This window comes from Lepidothrix coronata, unplaced genomic scaffold (assembly GCF_001604755.1).
Source record: "Lepidothrix coronata isolate B3197 unplaced genomic scaffold, Lepidothrix_coronata-1.0 Scaffold163, whole genome shotgun sequence".
Lineage (NCBI taxonomy): Eukaryota > Metazoa > Chordata > Aves > Passeriformes > Pipridae > Lepidothrix > Lepidothrix coronata.
In genome coordinates, this window is record NW_016690343.1 from 545,842 (window position 1) to 568,331 (window position 22,490).

At 36.1% G+C, this 22,490-nt stretch overlaps 1 protein-coding gene across 22 annotated transcripts in view; it reads right to left on the bottom strand.

The window, feature by feature from the left end:
• NRXN1 (neurexin 1) overlaps positions 1-22,490 on the bottom strand; it is a 704,201-nt gene that overhangs the window by 93,555 nt on the left and 588,156 nt on the right. For 10 of the 22 annotated variants that reach the window (XM_017829343.1, XM_017829340.1, XM_017829336.1 and 7 more), the window contains 3 exons: positions 5,449-5,484; positions 4,881-4,970; positions 3,140-3,459 (listed from right to left, as the gene is read on the bottom strand). In XM_017829343.1, the coding sequence (XP_017684832.1) occupies positions 3,140-3,459; positions 4,881-4,970; positions 5,449-5,484 (446 nt within the window). The remainder of the gene's footprint in view (positions 1-3,139; positions 3,460-4,880; positions 4,971-5,448; positions 5,485-22,490) is intronic. The other 12 variants (XM_017829354.1, XM_017829347.1, XM_017829348.1 and 9 more) reach the window with 2 other exon arrangements.

The window sequence follows — 22,490 nt, forward strand, 5'->3', positions numbered from 1 at the left end:
ATTCAATACCTCAGCAAATGGAGCAAACAATCTCCGACTGATTAGATCATATGCTTATATTCTATTTCAAACCTGCACTGGTTTGCAGTAATGTAAGGTTTTTTCATTAGCAATTGCTGTTCAGTCTCATATTTTCTTCAGTAACCTAATTAATGCTAGAAATGTAACTTTTCTTCTTGTGCATTACAGTATGTCAATGTAATTGGCACTGCTGCAGAGGTTACAGTATGTCAATGTAGTTGACACTCTTGTAGAGGTTATATATAAGTAAAAATTGGAGGGAAAAAAAGTAAAGGACAAAAATGAAAGGGAATGAAGAAATTAGAAGTAGATTTTTCATGAGATGGTAAGTACCTTTATCTCCAGTGACACCAAGATGGAAAGTCATTACTCAGCACCCTGCAGGACAGACCCGTGGGAGTCCTATGGGTCACTAGCTCAGAAATTATTACATGCAGGTAGAATAAGAAAACAGGCATTAATGAAGAGAAAAAGTTATGTCCTTAATTTGATTCAGGAGCTTCCTAGGTCTTTGTAGCATGAACAGTTTTGTAGACAAAGTTCAGCTCTGACTTTGGGATGTTATCAATCTCCTTAAATCAAATCATAGGCCTGACTGAAAACTGTGTTCCAGTACAGTCCTGACTAATTATTTGTATAGTCATAATGACAACAGAGATTCTACCAGGCAGGACATTGAGCATAGCTGAAGTCAAGAAGGGCTCAGTTACATACTTGGGATGCCATGAGCTGTAGTGATGTTACTATCAAATGCTTTCCTCAGAAATGTTGATTTCAGGCTCACAGATACAGAGTTTCCCATGGGCTACATGAGGGACTTGTGCCAGCCAGGCTAACAGGTGAGAAAGGTTGATCAAAACCTTCACCTTCAGAACATGTTTTGGTGAGTTGCTGCGCACATCTGGATGCTCCTGGAGTCTGCTGGAAGTTCCTGATGGTGGAATATCAAAGAGTAAATGCTTATGGTATCTTGGTATAGCTACTACGGCCAGAAAGGGAGGAGCAAATGGCAAAGTTGCATTGAGGTCACTCAGCTCCAGTGGCAGCAAGGTGCTCTAAAAAACTGAGTAGATGCTCTGATAGAGTCGATAAGGGCCTCATCTTATTTTAGGTACCACAGTCTAGAAACAATACATCTTCAGAAGATCATTTTGCCTAACTGTCTGTTTCCCCTCTTCAGAAAAATTTACACCTCACCGTAGTTGTTAGCTTAAGAAAATTTTCTTCCAAAAATAAGCCATTGGAACACCTCAAAAAGAAAAATCTTAGTGCCAAACATGCAAATAGTGCATAAATCATACTGGGGAATATTCCCAGAAATTGAGGCCAACTGGCAAAGCAACTATACCAGTAAACTCCAACTGCCTACAAATTGTGCAAGGTGCCAAGTGGGAATGGTCCCTGTGACATTCTACCTGTCAAATTGTGCCTGGAATTTACCTGAGAGAGTGGCAGAGCCCAAAAGTGTGCTATGAACTGATAGAACAGTTTAACTTAGTTTAATTTTAATTTAGTAACATTAATTTAGTCCAAATTCTTCCGCACTGCGAGAGTGTCTTGCACTTTTACATGCAGATCTTCCTCTTGGTAAATTTGATGAAGTCTTAGATCTTTCTGCTACAAAATACTGAGATCAAACTAGTTGGATAATACAGTGTGATATACTATTTAAAACAGAATTAGTAACATAGAAAATTTATTGCCTATTTAATAAAAACACTGCAGCTTATTACAGTAATCATTAAAAAACTTGCAAGTCAAAGTGATTTTTTTTTAAAAGCTCCCTTTTAACTTAAATGTACTGCTTCAGTTTGTTAAATAAAAATTTTTACTTTTATTTAACTGTAGTTTTTGGTCTATGGTATAAAGCATAAAAAGATACTACAGACAGAAAAGCTGAAGATTCAAGTTTGATGCCCTGATCAAATTTAGTCTGAGGTTTGAGTTTTTACGCAGAAAACAAGCAACTTGACCTCAGCCTATGAGTCTAATCAGCATGTTCTCCTCCATTCTTGAGAAAATTAACCTCATTCATCACATCATGCTCCTGCTCATGATGTTTTCTGTGTTCCTTGTCCTACTTCTGGATCTCAGGAGTGTAGCTGTCACGGCTTGATGGCACAGTGGGCACACAAGCAAGCATGTGAACCAAATGAACATAAGAAAAGCTTTTAGAATTGTACCTTTTGTTTTGTGTTGGTTTAGGTTTTTTTGTGAATTTTTTTGTGGGGTTTTTTTTGTGTTTTTTTTTTTTCTTTTGAAGACAGATTAAATGTAAAAAAATATTCTCCACCACAGAAATGCCTTGATAAGCTTTAGGTTTTTAAAGCACAATGTCTGAATGCTTTTACTTAGGGTATCCCCAAGTAAAAGCATTACTTAATTTACTCACCTGTTTTTCCCCCTCCTTTTCCCAATAATTAAATTCTCCCATATATTATACAGAGATCCTAACAAAACCTGAAAGCAATTGAATATATCACTAAATTCATAAGATGCAAATGACCTCAACAAACAGTAAAGAACAGTCTCTGACTTGAAGCCTGGTGCAGAGTGCTCTTAATTCCCTCTGCTGCCACTGCTTCTTATGAGGAATTCTGCCAGAGAAGATGATCAGTCGTGGGACTTAGAGAAAATGCTAATTCCCTCTTTTCCAGCCTCTTACAACTTTTTTGTCTTCACACCTCCTTCCTGTTCTCTCTTAAAACTGAGTCTCTTTTCTCTATCTCATGGATAAAGTCATCACTCCATTTCATTATCTCTAATTCCAGACATCCTGCATTCCTACACTGAAAGTAATCGATGTAAGCCATCAGAGGAAGAAAGAATATTTAAAAATATGCAGCACTATGAAGATGGATGACAGGGCAATAAAACTCAGCACAAGAACAATCTGAACTGGTAAGTTTGCCTAATTTAGAAGAACAGCAAAATCTTTACTTTCTCTCTAAATGCTGATCAACATCACATCCATAAGCCATGTGTGGTACAGAACTTTAAATTGTAATTCATGCATTTCTTCAACAGGAACAATTTCATCTGCAGCGTGAAAGTGATATAGGAAGGCACACTCCCAAAGATGGGAACATATTCTCAAAAGGTGAGGAAGTGGACTAACCTGACCAATCGGTTCTTTTGTCGGGGCCTTTCCTCTTCTAGCAGTGCTCGTGGCCAAAGTGGTGGTTGTTTCCATGACTGACGTGGACATCTCAGACTGCATCGCTGTAGCTGTGGACTCGGTTGTCATAGAGGAAGGCACTTCACCAACAAGTCTCACATTTCCTTCTATCACGATGTTGGCATCATTTTCTGCTGCCATATTCAGAACTTTCAAGCCATTGTAGTAAAGACCAGAGAGCTGGCCTTGGAAAGGGTGGCCACGTTCCTTGCCTCCAATTTTTATGGTTGCTTGGCTATTGAAGATTGTGAGCTGACGCCCTGTGAAGATAATATTATATACATGCAAATATGTTGACTGTGAACACTATACACGAGTGATAACAGATTGTCATGGGGTGAAAAATGAGAGCAATAAACTATAAGAAAAGGATTTGACTCATAATTCATTGCTTTTTAATGAGGTGTCCATGAAATGCATAAATTTTGAAGGCATTTTTGTGTTTATTAATTTACAACTTTTTAGGATTTACATGTTTTTTGCTAAAAGGCCAATCAAATATACATGCAAACGTGTTTAGCACTACGTGTGATACCCCTCTCCCTGAAAGCAGTGTTAACCTTTTGGTGTGCCTCAAGAATGCCAGGTTTCTAATTCCTTAAGATAACTTTTTCCTCAAGTCTGCCAACATTTAAAAGTTTTTGTTTGTTTTTTTTTTCCCATGCAATGCAGCATAGAGCCTATAGCTTTATGTACTTGTGAGTTTATGTATGTATAGACATATACAAATATGTATATACACACAGACAAAGTTTATATATATGACAACGAGTCATTAGGTCAAGTAAATTTTAAGGAATTTATGCAGTAATCTGTCACATCTCTATATAAGTGAATATTTACATTTTTAATTGTTTCCTTTTCATATTTAAATGTTTATTTTCCTTCAACATACACACTGAAAAGAAACACATGGTTCGCACTGAGTATTTCAGAGGCAGATTCAAAAATAGATGTCTGATTGGCTTTCAGCAAGGCTATCAATTAAAATAAAAGATTTTAGATGTAAAAGCGGCTTCAGAAATGATACACATACCAATGGAGAAATCATGGCACATTTCCATTAAACAGAGAAATCCTCAGCAACAGTACCACTCTTAGTAAATAGAATAGTCACTTTAGCAGATTGGTTTCTGCTCACAAAAAGCATGCACACAACTTTAAGTTCTGTTTTAATTAGTGTTTGTTCCAAAATCCCCTTAGAAAGTTGCAAACGTTAAAGGGACTTCATTTTGATTGGCAATTCATATTGCCCACTATTTAAGATACCTACAGTTTAAACAAATTTTTTTTCAGGACCATAATGAAGATATCATAACTACACATATTTTTAGTTAATAATTTAGATGCTGGAACATGTAACATAATCTATGAATGATTTATAATTTTTGGTTAATGTTTGCTATGAGTACCTTCATAGATTGAGTTAGTGGATTATATTTAACAGTCCCTTTAACCTTAAGTTAACAGGGTAAGATTATTAAACAGCTGGTACTTCTAGAAATGTATAGAAATTATTATACAAGGTATGCAAATATTACTCTATATTTTACTTTTTAAAATTTGTTTTAATTTAGTTTTACTGAAATTTATTTTTTATGTTTATTAGTGTTACAATGAAGTACTACTTGGTTATGTTCAAATTATTTTTTTATTTGAAGTTTTAATCAATGTTTTTTACCTTTGTCGAGTAGCCATTCATCAACTACTCGACCAAGTCGATATGGAATTCGCTGTCTAGCAATCGCCAGGCGCTCGTTATCATTGTTTCCTTTAAAGTTTAAAGAGACATTTCATTGGTTAAAATCTGTAAGGTCAAAGGTTAAAAGTTAATACTTAAATCTTGAGCTATACAGTTGCCACATGATTTTTTGAAATTTGGAATTTTAAAAAGTGCTACCTGGAACATTTCATGGTTCAGACTTTTCATTCATTCATTTATTTTATTTTAGCAAACAAAATTATTCCTATGTTAATTGAAAATTAGAAATCTGCATTTGAGCTAGGTTATTAAACTTATGTTATAGACAGACCCAAAAAAACAAATTTAAACATCATCGAATGGCTTTACAAAAAAATGATAGTTGACCTCAGGGTTTTGTCTTTTTTGATGTTTCTTATTAACTAGTTAAACATGTTCAGGTGAAACAGGTTTAAGTTTTCAAAAGACATCCAACCTCTCACTCCAGGTTAGTCATTTAAAGAAGAAGAAGAACAAAACTGTTAATCACCATCTAAGGCACACTTACTTCTGCTGTCTAGTAATAGTCCTGCTGTACTTATTCCTAAGCAGAAAAAAAAATACATACTTCTTTGCTTCATTTAAATAAAAACCGGAGATTCAAATATATGGTACAGAACAGACCAGGGTATTCACAGTTTGTACGTTCTCTTAGGACTCATTCACAATGTCTTGAAGGAACACCAAGGCTTTGACAAAAGTGACTTCTGAAAGGTAGCCTGGTTCTGAAACATGGATGTGCTTGAAAATTTAGCAAGAAGCCATCTGTAGTGAGGTTTCATAAGTTAAGAACTAAGTAGAACTCAGCAATGCAAAGGACAAACTTGTCATATTTGCAAACCACATCTATTTTCAGTCTGTGTAAAGATCTTTGATTTCTTTAACTAAAATAATGAGATAAAATAATGCTGGTATGATCAGAGAAATAGCAGATGAGGAATAATTAGCAAAACAATTTAAATATTTATTTCTAATTATAGTTTTTTCATTTGATGTAGGTGTGATCCCTCAGAAAATCATATCTTCTATTTAGGAGAATGGCAAACCTAAAGACTTCCTTCAAGGTGTAGGTTTTTGGTGGCAGTAGAGTTTTAGACCAACAATACCTTTTTCTTTCATTGTATTGGTTCATATTAGTAAAGAATCTGAGAGATAAGAAGAGCCAGATGAGTAAAAAACAGTCATTCACAATTCATGTCCAAATCCAAAGTCAATCTTATTATTATTGTCTTTGACTTCAAAACCTGCCAAATCAACCAATGAATCAAGTCCTGTATCTGCAGTGGAAATGTAAGCACACAATGCAGTAAGCCCACATAATGTTCAGAAAGATGTGTTCTTGATCTAGAAGGATCCTACTGCTAATTATCAAATGAAAATATTGTAGAAATTCAGGAGATCAGTGTTCTAGTTTGACAATTACAAGTCATAACAGGCTTGCAGTATAATAGCCCCCCAAAATTGCAAAAGAAACACCGTCTGTGCCAAAAACCATGGTGATTTTATGCAGATTCTTATTCTGCAGTGACATAAACTGCTATTTGCCATGTTTCATGCATCCCTCATTTGGTTTAGCATGGACATAATTCGCTATACCAGAAGCAGACCTATTTTCTTTTGAGAGGACGGCTTTTTCCTACTCACTTTCCAATACAGAATCATAAAATGGTTTGGGTTGGAAGGGATATTTGAAGACCATCTAGTCCAATCCCCCTGCCACAGGTAAAGACATCTTTCACTAGATCAGGTTAAAAAAAGTGCATGGACGTGTGTGTGTATGTGTGTATATAAAATATATACATTTTTCCCATATGTACATTTTCCTCTGTTCCCAACTTTCAGAAACATTTTCTGTAAAGTAGTATTTTACTGAAACTTTCCCTTTCCTATTTCTCCAAGAAACTGAAAATTTAGAATAAAACACTTCAGAACACAACTACTGTGATGATGTGAGAATACAGAAAGTTTAATTTTTTTTTCCTGTTGTGATCTTTCAAATTACTTCCCTTCATCCTGGGCTCCTTCTTTTACAAAAAACTTTTTGTGACTAAGTAGAAATTTGAGAAGTACAAGTAAAAGCATAAGAAATGTCATATGACCAACAGAGGAACAAAAATAAATGGTATGATTCTCCATGTTTCTGTTCTGGATTTGTATCTTCAATTAAAATATTTACATATTTATGTACACCTAAACCAATGAGTTAATAATTTATTTTCTCTGACAGTCAGTTACTTTTAACACATTTAGCTTTTCAATAAGATGTTTCTACAATGTTTATTGAGGCATTATCAGCTGAGTCACTAAGTGAGAGAATGTCCTATTTCCAAAAGGTTTCCTTAACTTAAAACAAATGAATCATAAGATTTAGTTGTGGTTGGGTACTTTTGTTTTTTTCTGTGTTTTTGGTAATCTATATTTAAAAAAATTAAAATTGGTGGAGTGGGTGAGATTCTTCTATTACATTTATAAGAAAAAGGCTAAGTTGTTCAGAAGAGGTTTGTGGGAATAAGGAATCCACTAACATAATGGAAAAAAGTCCCATGGATAGACGTCATCATTCACTCATCAACACACTCATCATTCACACACTGTTACTCACTGAATGCCTTTCCCAAACAAATGCTCTCTAGAACTCAGAATAACAGTTATGTCAAAGTGAAACGCTGTTCACAACTGTGTATATTGTATTAAACTATGTTGTTATTCAACCAGCAGGTGTAAATCAGGTGTATTTGGTAGAGGGACCCTCTGCAATAACCAGACTGGATCCTTAATGCTCTTTCACCTCTCTACTGTAATTCCATTACTAACACAGGATTTATCCTAGACAGGGTTTATTCCTGCCTCCACTGTTACTACTTGGCAGCTGCTCCAGAACATCTCTATGGTAATCGTGGAAACTCCTCTGTGAATTAACAGCATAAATTTAGTCTTGGCCAGCTTATACATTTCTTTGAATTATTTCATTAAAACATACAGTATGTATGTTTTTTGAGAATATTGCACCCTATTATAATGTGACTCTATCAATAAATTATGTTTTATACTAACTGCAGCAGCCCTTCACCACTGGGAGCAAAATTTAAATGAAAAGCAAGGAAATAACAATTTGATTTGTAAAGGTCACACAAAAAAATAATTGCTGATTACATTAGCCCATTCCTCATCAGAGGAAAACTGCATATCAATTTGACACTATTACATTAGCTTAAATTCTTCTAGTGTATAATAAAAATGGAAGGGCTAGGGGGAAATGGTGTGGAACTTATCCAGATTTAGTTTCAAGGAGAACACATAGGTTTAGTAATGATGAAAGTAGTAGACACATAAGTAACTTTACAACTACATTAAAAAAAATTTATATGTAGCATTGAAAATAATGGAAACAACATTAAAAGCAACAAATATCCTATTAATACATCCTGAAAAACAAGCATCTTTTCAATAATTGCTGCTTCTCAAACAGTTGGTTTGTGTCATACACTCAGTTTCAATGAATCTGGATAGCCCCACTGAATTCAGTAAAATTGTGTGCATTTCCTTCATTTTATACTCTCATCCCCAGTAGAGAAATCATAAATACCACAGTTTGTTTTTCTCAGGAGTATTCAGTGCACGTTTTTCTACCTTTCTTTATTTATGCTTGTTTTTTACCAATATGGTGAACCACGAGGAACTTCTTCGGTAAACACAATTCCAGGAAGGTTAATAAATTTCTTCATACTCTAAATAAACCTGTGGCTTTGAGATTTTATTTCTGTTACCCATCTGAAAGATTAAGTGCCCTGGCAGGGATCCTTTCAACCGTAATTCATGTAAAACAACCTATATGCCTAAACTTTAATTGTACACAGCTACGTGACTATCCAGTATTACTCTTGGTTATATGGCTAAGATTTCTTTGATTAAAAAAGCTGTGTAGAAATGATTCACTCAGGATGTGCACCATGACATTGTCCAACCTGATTGAATTCTAGCTGGTTTCATTCTTTTGCCAAATAGATAATATTTTGTCACAACAGACTGTTAATTTTGTAGGGGCAGAAAGTCTTCAAGGGAATAACAATAATTCTAAAGAATCAAGGTAGGCAGAGAGGAGAAGCAAAGGTCAAATCTTTGAGTCACAGCTAAATCTTGTATCACGATTGAGAAGAAACAGTCAAAAAAAAAAACTTTAATCATACCTTTATATCTATAGGTCAGCTGGGACAAACCAACTGTGCGAACTTCACTAATATGTATTTTATCCCTGCTGATTTATTATATTGTCAGGGCTGGAGTGTAATTCTATTTTGTGCTCTGAAATAAAGGTGTCAGTTATTGATGTGAAATAGCAGCATCCTTGAAAGAGAATAAGTAAGAAGGTTGAAAACTGAGAGTCTGTGAAGAACAACCTAGACTAGAGAATATTTTCTTTGAAATAAACCCTTTAGCAGAATACAAATTCACATGGTTAGTGCCAGTGATCTGTTAGGGAAATAAATAACAAAATGATGAAACCCAGGTCTATCTCCATTTATAAACTACCCTCTCTCCCTAGTTTTGTTCGTCATGATCTTGACACTGCTATTTCTGAATATCAGACATTCTGAATATATCTGCAAGAGGAAGACAGAGACCCATATCATTCCTCCAGATGTAGTTAGGGATGAACCCTGACTGAAGTGTCACCTGCATGGCATGAGAGGGAGCCACAGCAGCTCTGTGATACAGGGGCAAAAAGTCCACCATACCATCTCATATGGCCAGGCTAGAATAATCTCAGTAATGGTCCATACTAAAGTTTTGAATCATCTATTACTATTACTGTGCACACATGTAATAGTGTGCTTGAGACTGGCTGCATGGGGTAGAAGAGAAGTAGTCCAGGTTCGCCTCAGGAAATCACTGCGTTTGTGGGGGACACTGCTTTGACCTATATTTTTGCTGAGTGCTTACAGATTTGTCTATGTGGTGTTTGATCCAGGAATGAGCTCTAGATGGATCAGATGAAGACACATGACTTTTTCTGTTGCTAAAAGGTGTCAGCTCTGCTTGTTACAATGAGTAGATGAGGTGTTGGGAGAGAGATAGAGGAGCATACAGTGGTGAGCCTCAGAGACGATTGTAAAAGAAGCTACATATCCAGAAGGCTGATTTGGGCCTCCTCCAGTGTTCAGAGGGAAGGTACACACACAGTTGCAGCATATGAACATTTTGAACAAACCTTACCATCAGCTTGGCGAGGAGATAAAAGCGCAAAGAAACTCTCAAGTTACAGAAAGAACCTGTAGCAAATAAGTTAGAGTGCAGCTCTTCAATGCCTTACCTTTTTGAGAAAATTTAACCTATAAAGAGAGAAACCACCATGAGGTATAACTTCTCCAAACTTTGAAGTCATCAAGCCTGACAAGTTTATATTAAATGACCATAATATAATATGACCCTTTTCACCCTACAGGAACTCCCAAACTCCTTATAATGAATTTTAAGCATCCAAAGACATTATTTTCTCCCAGAACGACTGATAGCAGTCTTCACAGCAGAGTAAAATCTCTCACTGGTGGCTTATAAAACTGCTAAAAACAAAGCAAAACTCAGGTTGCTTTACAGAATAATACAATTATGACATTTGTTGAAAGATGAATGTGTAAGTTGATTCCCATTCCACTTATCCTACAGACTGTACCAAAACATCCTATATTCACCTGTAAGCTCCTTGTTTCATGCTTGCATCTAAACAAAGTCATAGTTTTACAACTTTCTACAGGATAAAACTGAGAACTCATTAACCTCTCAGCGAGAGCTGAACCATCACTTCAAATCAACTGTTTTCTGCCCTGTTTTGTTTTTTATTATTTTGCACTGGATTAATGAGTAATTAAATGAAGAATATGCTCTTCCTGGTTCTTACTTTCTCACTATAATGCAGTACCTGCCTGAGTTTGTGCAGTGCTGGATCACTTACTTTGAGAAATTGGTGTATTGTATCAAAAACAAGCAAGAGAAGATGAAAAGCAACAAGAAGCAGATAAAAAAACATAAGACTTCTCTGATAAATTAGAGGTCATATTTTGTTACCAGGAGTTTTAAAAAGATCCTTTGTGTACTGCCTGTGCAGTATTTAAGAAGCTAATATGGTATGACTGCTGCTAAAATAGGCAGGAAAATTGATAGAAATCATTAAAGAGGAAGATTAAAGTATAAAAAATGAATTGTTATAAGTACAGTACCATGCCCCACATCACTCCAAGAGTGACATTTTGCAGATCTACAAGGTAAAAGGACTCTGAACTGTTTCTAAATCATAATGTCACAGCATTTAAGGTTACTTTTCCTACAGAAATTTAACCAGAATTTGTCTATAATCAGTTTCTTATTTAATAGATTTTCAACAGCTGGAAAATGGATGATATTTCAACCCTATTGCATCTAAAATTAGCTAGATTTGAGATAGCAACTACTGAATGTGTTCTACTGACTTTTGCCCAGGTAGCAATCTGGATGATCTTCATTTCATGTTAGCAAAGAAGTGCTATATAGAATGTCTCTTGACAGAAATAATACGTTATATAAATGAACAATGGCAAATGGGAAGCACTGTGCTCAGCTGTCATTTTAAATTCCTGTTGGGCTGTAATGCCATGAGTATCCAGTATTCAGGTAGAAGTCATCAATAAGAAAGGTCTTATTAACTGTGTGGTAAGCCTCCCAATTAAGTTTAATCTAAGTTCAGATGTCAGAACAGGACAAACTGTCAAAAGGTCATTGCTCATATCACTGCATTTTATTGCAGTCAGTGAAAGGCTTTGGGACAATCTAGCTATTTTTCCCTTATGTCATTTGTGGACATTTTGCAACATGAAAAATTATCTGAAATGATTTAAAAAATCTTCTGGGGTTAAATTCTGCTCTTGCTTTTGTGGTTGACAAGAGAAAACAGCGTATTGGCCTTCAGTTGTGATCATCAAAGCTACTGCAATTGGGCAGCTCTAGCAGACTGTTCAAAGGCAATGCAGGTGCAGTGAAGATAATGTCATGCTCATTACATGACCGGATTCATAAAAAAGGTAAGAAATCCAAAGCAGTCAGCATCAACCCTCATCAACAGCACACAAACTCACTTGACTGCAACTGTAAATTTTAAAAACGTTGAGTTTCATGTTCTTTCACAAAGCACGAAAATGCCGGAGTTAACCCCCGCTGTGTCCTAAAGTCCTGGACCATACAGGTACTTGGTGACACTGCATCTGCCCAGGCTGTGTCAGCTCGTTCTCCTAGGGACAAGCATGATTACACACAAGCCAATGGAAACAAAACTGAGGTCATTATTTGGACAAGCCTTTGCCAAGCAGAAGANAAATGTGCTCATACAGATAGAAAATGGCATTTAAGAGATAAAAATCTGTTCTATGTCAGCAGTGCAGCCAAAAAAAAAGTAGCCCTTGGCCAAAGCGAGCTCCAGACATTCAATTCTGTCTAAAAGTGGCATTTCAATTTGTGTATTTAAGCCTTGCAGACATTTTACTATAAAAGAATAATCTATTTCAAATGGAAAGGTTTAAACTTGTACATATAGGGGTTTTTTAATGCTTTTGGCAAGACATAGAAACAGAAACTGTAAATATTAGAAACAGATGCTCACTGAGATAAAAGCAGAGGAGTGCTTTAGGACTGAAGAACTATAACAAGCAGTCCACCATGCAATGGCATAATGGCCGTGGGTAGACTCCCAGCAGTGATTTAATTTTTTTCTCTTAGAAGTTGAAATAAACTGATTCCCTATTTATAAATTTAAAAGAAAAAAAAAGTTTCACTAATATTTCCCGTTTAAATTAATCTGTGTTATGTAACATTACACTATAACGTTTTATGAAATGCAGCTCATTTTTTTAAATCTGCAAAGCATTTCCAAATAACTAAGTATTTTCCCCTTGTCATTATGTTTGTGGTTGTTTACTTTGGCTGAAAACCAGGTATCTACGGAGTCTGCGCCCAGTTCCCCAGGGAGAAGGGGAAGGCGGGGGGAAGCGAAAAAGAGGAAAACAAAACGAAACTACTCCAGGGCTGCTAAGGAAAATTCTTTATATTTACACCAAGATAGAAAAAAAAAATATAAGCGATATGCATACAAAGAAGAACTAAAAATAAAGATACTTCCCACACAACTGACGCCTTTTTTCCCCCCAAAGGAACTGACCCGAAAACCACTTCGCTCAGTGCCCGGAAGAGAAGAGAGAGAGTTCTCTTCCTTCCATCTGTTTATATATCTGGGCTGATATAACGTGGTATGGAATATCCTGTTCCTCCCGGGGAAAAGGAAGTGTTAACTTCCTTTTGTGTTTTAACTACACAAAACCACTACAATCTTTTACCTCATTTTTTTTGTGCAGTATAACTTAAAATACTGAGAAATGTTGTGAAATATTAAATTTTGTTTTGAAATTATGATTTTAAAGAGAATTGAAAACTGCATTGCTCAAACGCACTGGATTTCTATGTTCAAAACTCTTCTATAGTTCCCTTCTGGTATGATTTAGGAAGTTCTCAAAGAAGGGAAAATAAAGTTACACTAACACATTTATCACTCTCCTGAAATCTGTGCTTCATGACTCCTTGTATTCTTTAAAACTGGGAGAAACACCCACTGCTGGGTAAAGGGGGAATAGGTGGGGGAAAGGCTGTCAGTGTTGCCACAAACCACTCCCACATAAAGTCCATTTCAGTGCATCCTATTCCGCAAAAGTCCTTAAAGGCACACTGACCACAGAAGCAATTCTTGAGTGCCTTACTAAATCATGACTTGAAAATGTCTTTGAAGCCACAGGTCTCTTCTTGGATATTTTCAGATGACAGATGGTGTCAAGGTAGCCTTGAGCAACTGGAAGAGAAAGCCACCAACTCCAGTGCCAGACCTAACATGTATGGATCTGACCTGCACCAGCTAAATCAAGATATCCCAATTCATTAAGCTCTTTTCCAGAACACACTTTTGTATGAGGAGCTCCCCTGTTTCAAAGTTAACAAGGCACATTTTGGATGGGCAGTGCAAAACTGGCAGCTAACTTGCATGTAGGCTTAGATTTATTGGCCTGATTTTCAGAGTAAATCCGAGTTGAAACACCCAAATGAAAAAAACAATCAATATTGAACCATTTAAGCATATATGAATTTGCAAGGAAATATGTAATCACTAGTCAACTGTCAATATATTTAATTTTTCATTTTATTTTACAACAATCCATTTGCTGATGCAATATCCAAAAAGTAGACTTGACTTCGACTTTGAAACACTTGTGAAATGTTAAATGGGAAAAAGAACAACTTTTGAAAGAAAATAGCTCTGCTAGCACAATTTACACATCTACTTTTTTCTCAAGAAACTACTTGACCTTTTAAAAACATACTGAGACCCACTATGTTGAAATTAAATAAGGATATTATCATCTTTCCAGCTTTATGAACTCTTGTAACTTCTCTAACATGAAGCTCTAATGCATTATTAAAATATAATGTAATATGCTATTTAAATTATTTTTATTTCTAAATGATGGTACTGGGAAAGGTGAAGTATTAAATAAGCATCTAATTCTAAGCAGATAATACGCTAACAGCTAAAACATGCAGATGACTTACTAATAAAATATTAACGCACTCCAGCTTAATAAGCGTATTTCAGGATAAAAATTCAGGACTTCAGGCAGAAGGACTATATCAGTCCATCAGTCTACTGTCCATCCTCACCCATGAAAGTACTGGCATGGACTCAACAGATTAGATGGGAAAACGAAACTGCCTACCATCCCTGCTTTTGTTAATATGTGCACAGATTTTAGTAGAACGCTAAACTTACAAACAAATTTTCATGGCTGAGGTATATTCAATTAGCACTAATATATGTCTAACTGCCAGGATGGGTTGTTACCATCAGTAAAGTACAAGGCTAAAACACGATTCTGACAAAGATAGGAGCAACATCCCATTTTGTTTTCTGCACAGAACACCCATGGTACTCATATCCGTAGAGCAATGAGAGATAAGAGAAGTCTACAGGAAGCAGATTATTTTGACACGCTGTTGCAACATGGCTCATCTCTCCAGCTCAGCTGGAAAAGCTGTACACAATCTTACTCCTTAGAATGCTCTTTAAGTAAAGTCAGCTACTGGAAAAATTACATGTAACAAACTGGGAGCCATCAGATAGAATGAATATGTGAGTAGCTAACTAAGAGTAATTTTCCTAGCTACAAGGACTTATGGATGTATAAATATATGAAGCTGAGAAAGATGAAGATAAATGATACATTATGATTAATATTTTCAGTATTCTTTTTGCTCTTTTGCAGGTACATTCTCAGTTTAATGCAATAGGACTGACATGCTTAAGGCATTGTGTAGCTGCTGTTTAGCACAGTAATGTTTCTGGATATAGAAATTATACCTGGAAACATTATTTTTTCTGGTCTGACTTGGTTAATTCCTGGAAAGTTATAGTTATATCTGCATTATGAACACATTCCTACCAGAGCATTATTCTTATATTGATAATACATTCCTAATAAAGATGTAGGTGTAATCTGATCTGCACACCACAGGATATGACTATTGACCCACTAGATCCTGTATTCAGCCATAAAACTATTCTTTGGTTAATTCATAACCTGTAACGGGCTCAAACAGGACTTCCAGGAAAATATCTTCTCCTAATGTGATGACACAGCACAGAGGAAAATCTGTCAGCAGTGAATTCCAAGGCTCACTGCTGAAATTATATGCTCTATATTTTCCATGTATTTCTTAGTTTTGGTTACAGCTTTCTAGGAACACCTAAAGAGCACTGTAAGCATATATTCTTTTATCCTCCTGAAAGCACTTAAACTGTAATCAAGTCACTGTGTAGTTTTACTTTTTGACACTATAAATCACTTGAGATAGTGCCTCTTTGGGGATCTTGTTACACATGCTCCAGTTTGTTTCTTTCTAAAGAACCGCAGGCCTCAGGTACAGAGTTTGATACCTGTTCCAGAGCTAATTTCCAAGTGCTGTAAAGGTCAATAAAATCCTCCCCATTTCTTAACCTTTTAGCCTTTTGTGCCCGCAGAGTGATTTCCATGAACTCCTTTGTCACAGCATCGCATAATATTTCATACAGAGCAACCTGGAAGATGAGACCCCCACAAGTGTCTTCCTGGAATGATACTTTCTCAGGACATTGTCTACATTGCCATAACCTTTCCTCCTTCACCTAAGACCCCTGCAACTTTCTTCAAACCCTCCTGGCTTCCCAACCAATCACATCAGCACATTGCATTTGCCCTGCTCTCTCTATTATTCACCATTTTTCTTGTCTTTATAACAGTCACACATCATCAGCAATGACTTTATGCAGACTTCAGTGCCATTTATAAAAGTGTTAGGTATTTTTGAGCCAGTAAAGAACCCCAGTGCATGTGTTTCTGGCCAGTGAATGCTCCTTGCTGAGGACCATCAGTTGTACGCAATACTGAGCTTATTAGCTCAAGCCGACTAACAAAAAATTAACTATATTGAATGCTCATCACTTCTGTGAAGAGTATCCATCAGCTTTTGGACTGACAATGAGAGGTGTGGCTGTGATATGCAGGCTCCCTAAAGTCATTGCTACACTGCACGCTGCAGTACTGCTTCTCTATGGATTGTGATTTGGCTCTTAAAGGATGATTTTTACACACAGGATACCTATGAGCCCCAGGGAAACTAAAAAGGGGAGGAGGAACCCTGAAACTGAGCTGAAACTTCTCTGTCCAAATCCTTCATGTGTACCGTATCCTACCACAGCTTTCTGGAGTCGACAGTGCAGCCATAGCACTGTCATGAGTTGGAGTATGTATTTCAGTTCAGACAAAAACACACATAAATTTGGATGGGAGAGAACTACAGGACTAGGACCCTAAAGTGAGATGCTCAAGAATCCTTTGGTTGAAAATTACCATGAGGCAATCGCCACGCTCTGAAAAGGAGAGCATACTTTCAAGATTTAGCCCTATACCCAGCTATAGTTACATTTTTAGCACAATTTGTTCTTTTGAAAAGGGCATATTTATTCTTATGTCCCTATTGTGCAACCATAATTTTAAAATTTTAAACCAGTGCTATATTAATGCCCATCAGTTCTGTAAAACAGGAATATCAAAACTCTCTTTAGATATACTTAACTGTGACAATATTGTGTTTCATTCAATTTTTAATGTCCACTAAACCTGGTGCTGCAACAGAAAAAAACACTTAACTCCTTAGAAATAGTCCACTGAGGAAAATAAACCATTCATATCTCAATTAAACTAATTTGTAAAAGCATAATTTCATTGCCTTTAATTCAGCTAACTTCTGCATGTAAAGGGTTGAAATCAGGATGCCCTTTACAAAATGTTTCATGCTTCTGATTCACTGAGAGATACTCAACTTCTGCTTCAAATTTATTTGAAATTATGTATGTTACAAAATCTCACTCTTGGGAAGCTAATAAGGGTTCTATAAATCATACAAAGTTGTGGTTTTCTTTTTTCTGACAGGTAGGATAGACTGAAAAAAAAACCATCCTGTGGCTTAACTATACTTTGCTAGGGTCAAGGTAGCTCTTTAAACACTTCTTGAATACTCTGAACTTAATTTTAAATGCATGATACAATACAACAGTCCTGTAGAATTGGTTGTGAACAAAGTACCATTAATCTCAAACCCAAAGTATTAAAGAAAAAGTTATTTTGACAGTGTGGATGCTGCAGTTGCAAGATGTTTTCTTCTTTTTTTTTTAACCAACAGGGGTTAAGACTGAAGAAAGCTAATCACACCACAGGATGAAGAGATTGTTGCACAGCTGCTCTCCTACGTTCACATGGTACAAAGGGGAAACACAGAGTCTAAAGAATGCACATACTCACATGTTCCAGACAGCAATGATTTGTGTCCTGGATACCTGCTTAATGAAGTTTGGTCTCTGGAAAATATATCTAGGACAGAGCAGGGTGCTGTTTTCCCTGCTGCAGTATGAATTATAGTGACTGTTTCTGAATTAGTTAGTTTAATGGAAGTTCTTATCCTGAAGACATAAAGTACTATTCTGCTGTCACACCTCATGACACCAGTAAAATATATTGGGGACATATGCACAAATGTGCCCCAAATAAAAAAAAAAATCTCATCTTCCAAGAGCACCTAAAACACAATAGCACTGCAGAGAAATTAATTTTGTTTTCCATATGATAGATTGTCTGGTTGGAAGGCTCAACGCTGCATTGATTTGTTCTGTCCTGAGAAAGGCTCCCATTTCAGACTGACTTCAGGGTTGCCCCAGAAGCTAATGGAAACAAACTGCATTGCAGAAGGAGCACACGGCAGAAGTACACTGTCATACTCTGATCTTGCATGCTCTCCCAGCCACTGGGAGCTTTAATATCAGCCTTAGAGCAAACACATGTGTATGCAGATCAAGTAAGGGGCACCATCACAAACGTATCAGCCTAAGTGTTACACAGAAGTCATTTTACTGAGGGGATTGGGTAACAGGTCTGACTTAGTGAGTGACATTTTATATATAAAGTCCTGTGTAATGAGATAGTTATGAACCCACCGGAGGCTGAAAGGAAAGAGAAATAAAGGAATCTGGTGTTCAAAGCTTTGTGTTGACAACATGGTCCTGCCACAGGGAGAGAAAAGGAGAATGAAAAGTATCTTTTAAGTCACTGATCCTGTCAGAGATACCAGCATTATATTGTTAAGGAAACTAAGTAGCTAAAATTCCTTGGTAAAGAATTTTATTGAATTGTTCTCTTCTTAACCAATATGTTAATCCTCCACTTCTAACTTATCCTACTACATTGGATAAGTTGTGATACTGCAGGTTACACAGAAAACCTATGACAAGACAAATAAAAGTTCGTAAAAGAATCTCAAAGTATTGGCAATATTTCATCTTTTGTGATCTGACTTTTGGGGATTGCTAATTGATAATGGCCTTCCTGAAGAGGCAAAAGGGACCAGCACGGATTTGCCACGCTTCATTCTGAGATCTGTTTTCATTTCCACTTTCTTTCTCTAACTTGAATCTGTACAGCTTGTGGTCTCCTTCAGATATTCCATTTCCATATCACTCTGTGCCTAATTATGGCAAGCAGGTGCCCATCCTCTGCCACAAGACACAGAAAGAGCAGATATCTCTGTTCCAGTATTTTAGAACACCTTTTTCTGAATTACCATTCATTTAACATTTTCTTTCTCCTTCTATTATGCCGCCTTGCTGTATTTAACTGAAAGGTGTTATACCTTCTGTGATCAAGGAATGACAACTGTGTCACACATTTTATCAAGATCTGAATTTAATTACAGGATCTATCAAGCCTAAGAAGGGATGAGCCTTTGTATTTCGTCAGGATATCCAAGATGAAAAATAAAGGAAAAAAAAAAAATCTTCCTGCAGACTTAGAGAGGCATTATTATAGAGCATTATCCGACAGAAAGACCTGATAAGCTGTCAAATTAAAAATCTGATTTGGGAAACTTTAGTGAAACCACTTTTTGAAAAGAGACTTGCTGTAGTGTCTTGTTTGGGTATCACCTAGGCTCTTTATTTAAAGATGACAGCAGGATAGAACAATTTCATAATCTCTCAAAGGGCAGCAGTGCTTTTTTAAAAAAATAATTCATTGACTTTGGGTAAGCTGCAACAGAGGCTCACCAAAGAGAATGGGAATATAAATTGCAATTTTTCTTAACATCAGTCTTTCACATGAACAATAAAATGGTATGAAAAGTGAGACCTGGATACATGCTGAAAAATACATTTAATCATAACCAAGGAGCAGTCAGAGCTGTATGAATCAGAAAAACATGCAAGAAATCAGTTGTGAAATTACACCTCGGCAAAGGGAAGGTAGCACGCTGGCCTAGTTACATCCATCACTTAACTGCTGGTTTGTGTCTCAGTAACTAAGATTAATTTTTCATGTATTTTGATTCCTGCTTCTTCCAAGATAGTTTCTTCGATCTTACTTTACTCTGGAGAACCTGTGCAATTGAGTTTTGAATATTTCCTTGCCTTATTTTTAATTCTCCATGCCATTATTTTACACACTGGTAGAACAACTTCTTTAATTCATGTAATAACTGAACATCATAATATGAGTATAGGTAGATATCAGCTTCCTCGAATATTCATTGAAGATTTTTTCCATATGAAACAAACAAAAAATAATGCTATTTTAGCTTTGCTTTGGACAAGTAATAAAAACATCATAGAACAGTTAATTGTAGTTCACATTTTTTGATTGAGTGATCATGATTTGACTCAAATTAACACAAGGGCAACTAAAAATAGGCCTGTAAATCAGATTCTTGATTTCAAAAGAACAAAATATGATCAGGTGAAGGAAAACAGATTGTGTAATCAGTATGAGGGGCTGGATTCAGCCAGGAACAACACTTGGAAATTCTATAAGGTAGAATTAAAAGGTATTAAAGGTATTAAAATAATTTTTTTTTTAATTTGCATCTGCAAGGTTAAAAATATACAAGGGGAGACCTCATAGACTGACTACATAATTATCTATGCTATTATAGACTATATTAGGAGGCTAAAACTCCAGACTTGATCAGCAAAGAAAGCAGTGGCTTTCAGAATTAGAAAAATAAAAAAATACATAAGTAAAGTTGCCAAAACTTAGGCTCAAAGGATGTTCCAAAGAAAATAAAATAGATTTAAAAGTCAGAGATTCTTAAGTGCTATAAACAAAAGGAGATCATAGAGTCAAGAGGAGTCACTTTGTAGTGAGGTTGATGATGATCCAAGGCAGCAGATTGAATTGACTAACAGGAATGTGTCTAAGAAAATGTAGATCTCCACAGCTCAAAAAAAAAGCAATGTCCATATTTTTAATGAACTTGTGGGGTCAGAAATAGAGGAAGATGATCTCTATCCCAAAACTGTAAAATAACAAGCCAGGAGTTTTAAAATACAGCTATCCAATGGGGCATGTTACCTCTTGTATTAAAGAACAGAAAGTGTAATAGCTTTACATGAGAATAACTAAAAGCCACCCAGTCAAACTATTTAGTCTGCCCTTAGCCATACATGGTGCTTTAGAACAAATTTGAAAGGAAAGAAATAAAGACGTGGAAGTGATTGGAAAATGAGATAAAATGCAAAACTTTACCAAATCATGTTAGACTAATCTAATAGCTCTGTTTGATAAGATAAGTGATTTTCTAGATGAAGGAAATGGAGTATATCTAATTTATCTGGATTTCAGTAAAGCATTCAATATGATGCCATGTAGTAAATCATTGATTAACTGTGGAAAAAAAAAATAGAGTGCAAAAATTGTGTAGTAAAGAGTGGAATAAAAAACCCAACAAAGGATAGTATCGAACAAGGATTTTTTTTTTCTCTCCTCCTTCCTCTCTCTCATGTAGAGACCACAGCGTGATATCATGCTTCTGTAGCTATTGACAGGCTTCTGAATCAATGGTCACACTCAAGGTGCCCATATTCCCAGGATGCAAGCCTCTTTCAGGAACTAGTTAGTGCATTGGAATCTTCTTCTCCCTAATACTCCCACTTCATTACGGCGTCTTCTTTAGCTCCTTGGTGAATCATTCACACAGATGACAAACAGTCATTGCTTGTCACATTCAGACCTGCCAATATGTCAACTACACCATATTCTGGTCGTCATGTTCCCCACAATATTACCTATATTTGAAAAATAAAAATCCTCAAGAAATAGTTAAAGGTTGGTAAGGTCTAGCAAAGCTCTCCAAGTATTTTGGAGAGCTGATGCCGTCTAGTTGAATGAGTGGAAGATCTATGTGTGCTTAAGTCAAGCAAACATGATAATGTAGAACTCAGCATTTAGTTTATCAGGATGAATATTATGGTGAATTTCAAACCTGCATTGGACTGTGCCATTGGAGCTACCACAGCAACCACTGGAGATATGGATGTAAGGAAAACCAGTGGTTTTCCAACAGAAAAACTAACAGGGTGGAACTCTTAAGAAAGTACCTGAGATGAGTTCCAGAATCAATCGTCTTTGCTATTTTCTTCACTGATCTCAGTATAAAACGTCGACCACACAATGAAATCTGTAGATTACATCAAAGTAGACATACTGGTAATGCTGAAGAGGCTGCAGATATCAGCCAAGAGGAACAGAGCCCTTCTGAGTTAATAGAAGTGACACTAAAGCTTATACTACAAAGCGCAGGTCATGCACTTAAGATATAGGACCAGTCACACCAGTTCTTGTGATAAATTGGGATGCTGTGAGAGAGAATTCACCAGGAAAGAATTCAGTAGATAGTCAGCTGCAGAAAGATATTGGGCTTTTCAGTTCTGAGGTAAGAAAGAGAAAATTAAGATCTTAGAATGCAGAGATGACTGGCAGCATTAATGTCTTCATATGTCTTTGCAGGAGGTCCTAGTGTTCTCACTATTCATTTTCAAACACAGGTGCTGTTGAAAACCAAACTAAAAAAAATCATCAAAAGAAAGTCTATTATGACGAACAGAGAAATGAGAAAACTAGTTTGTGA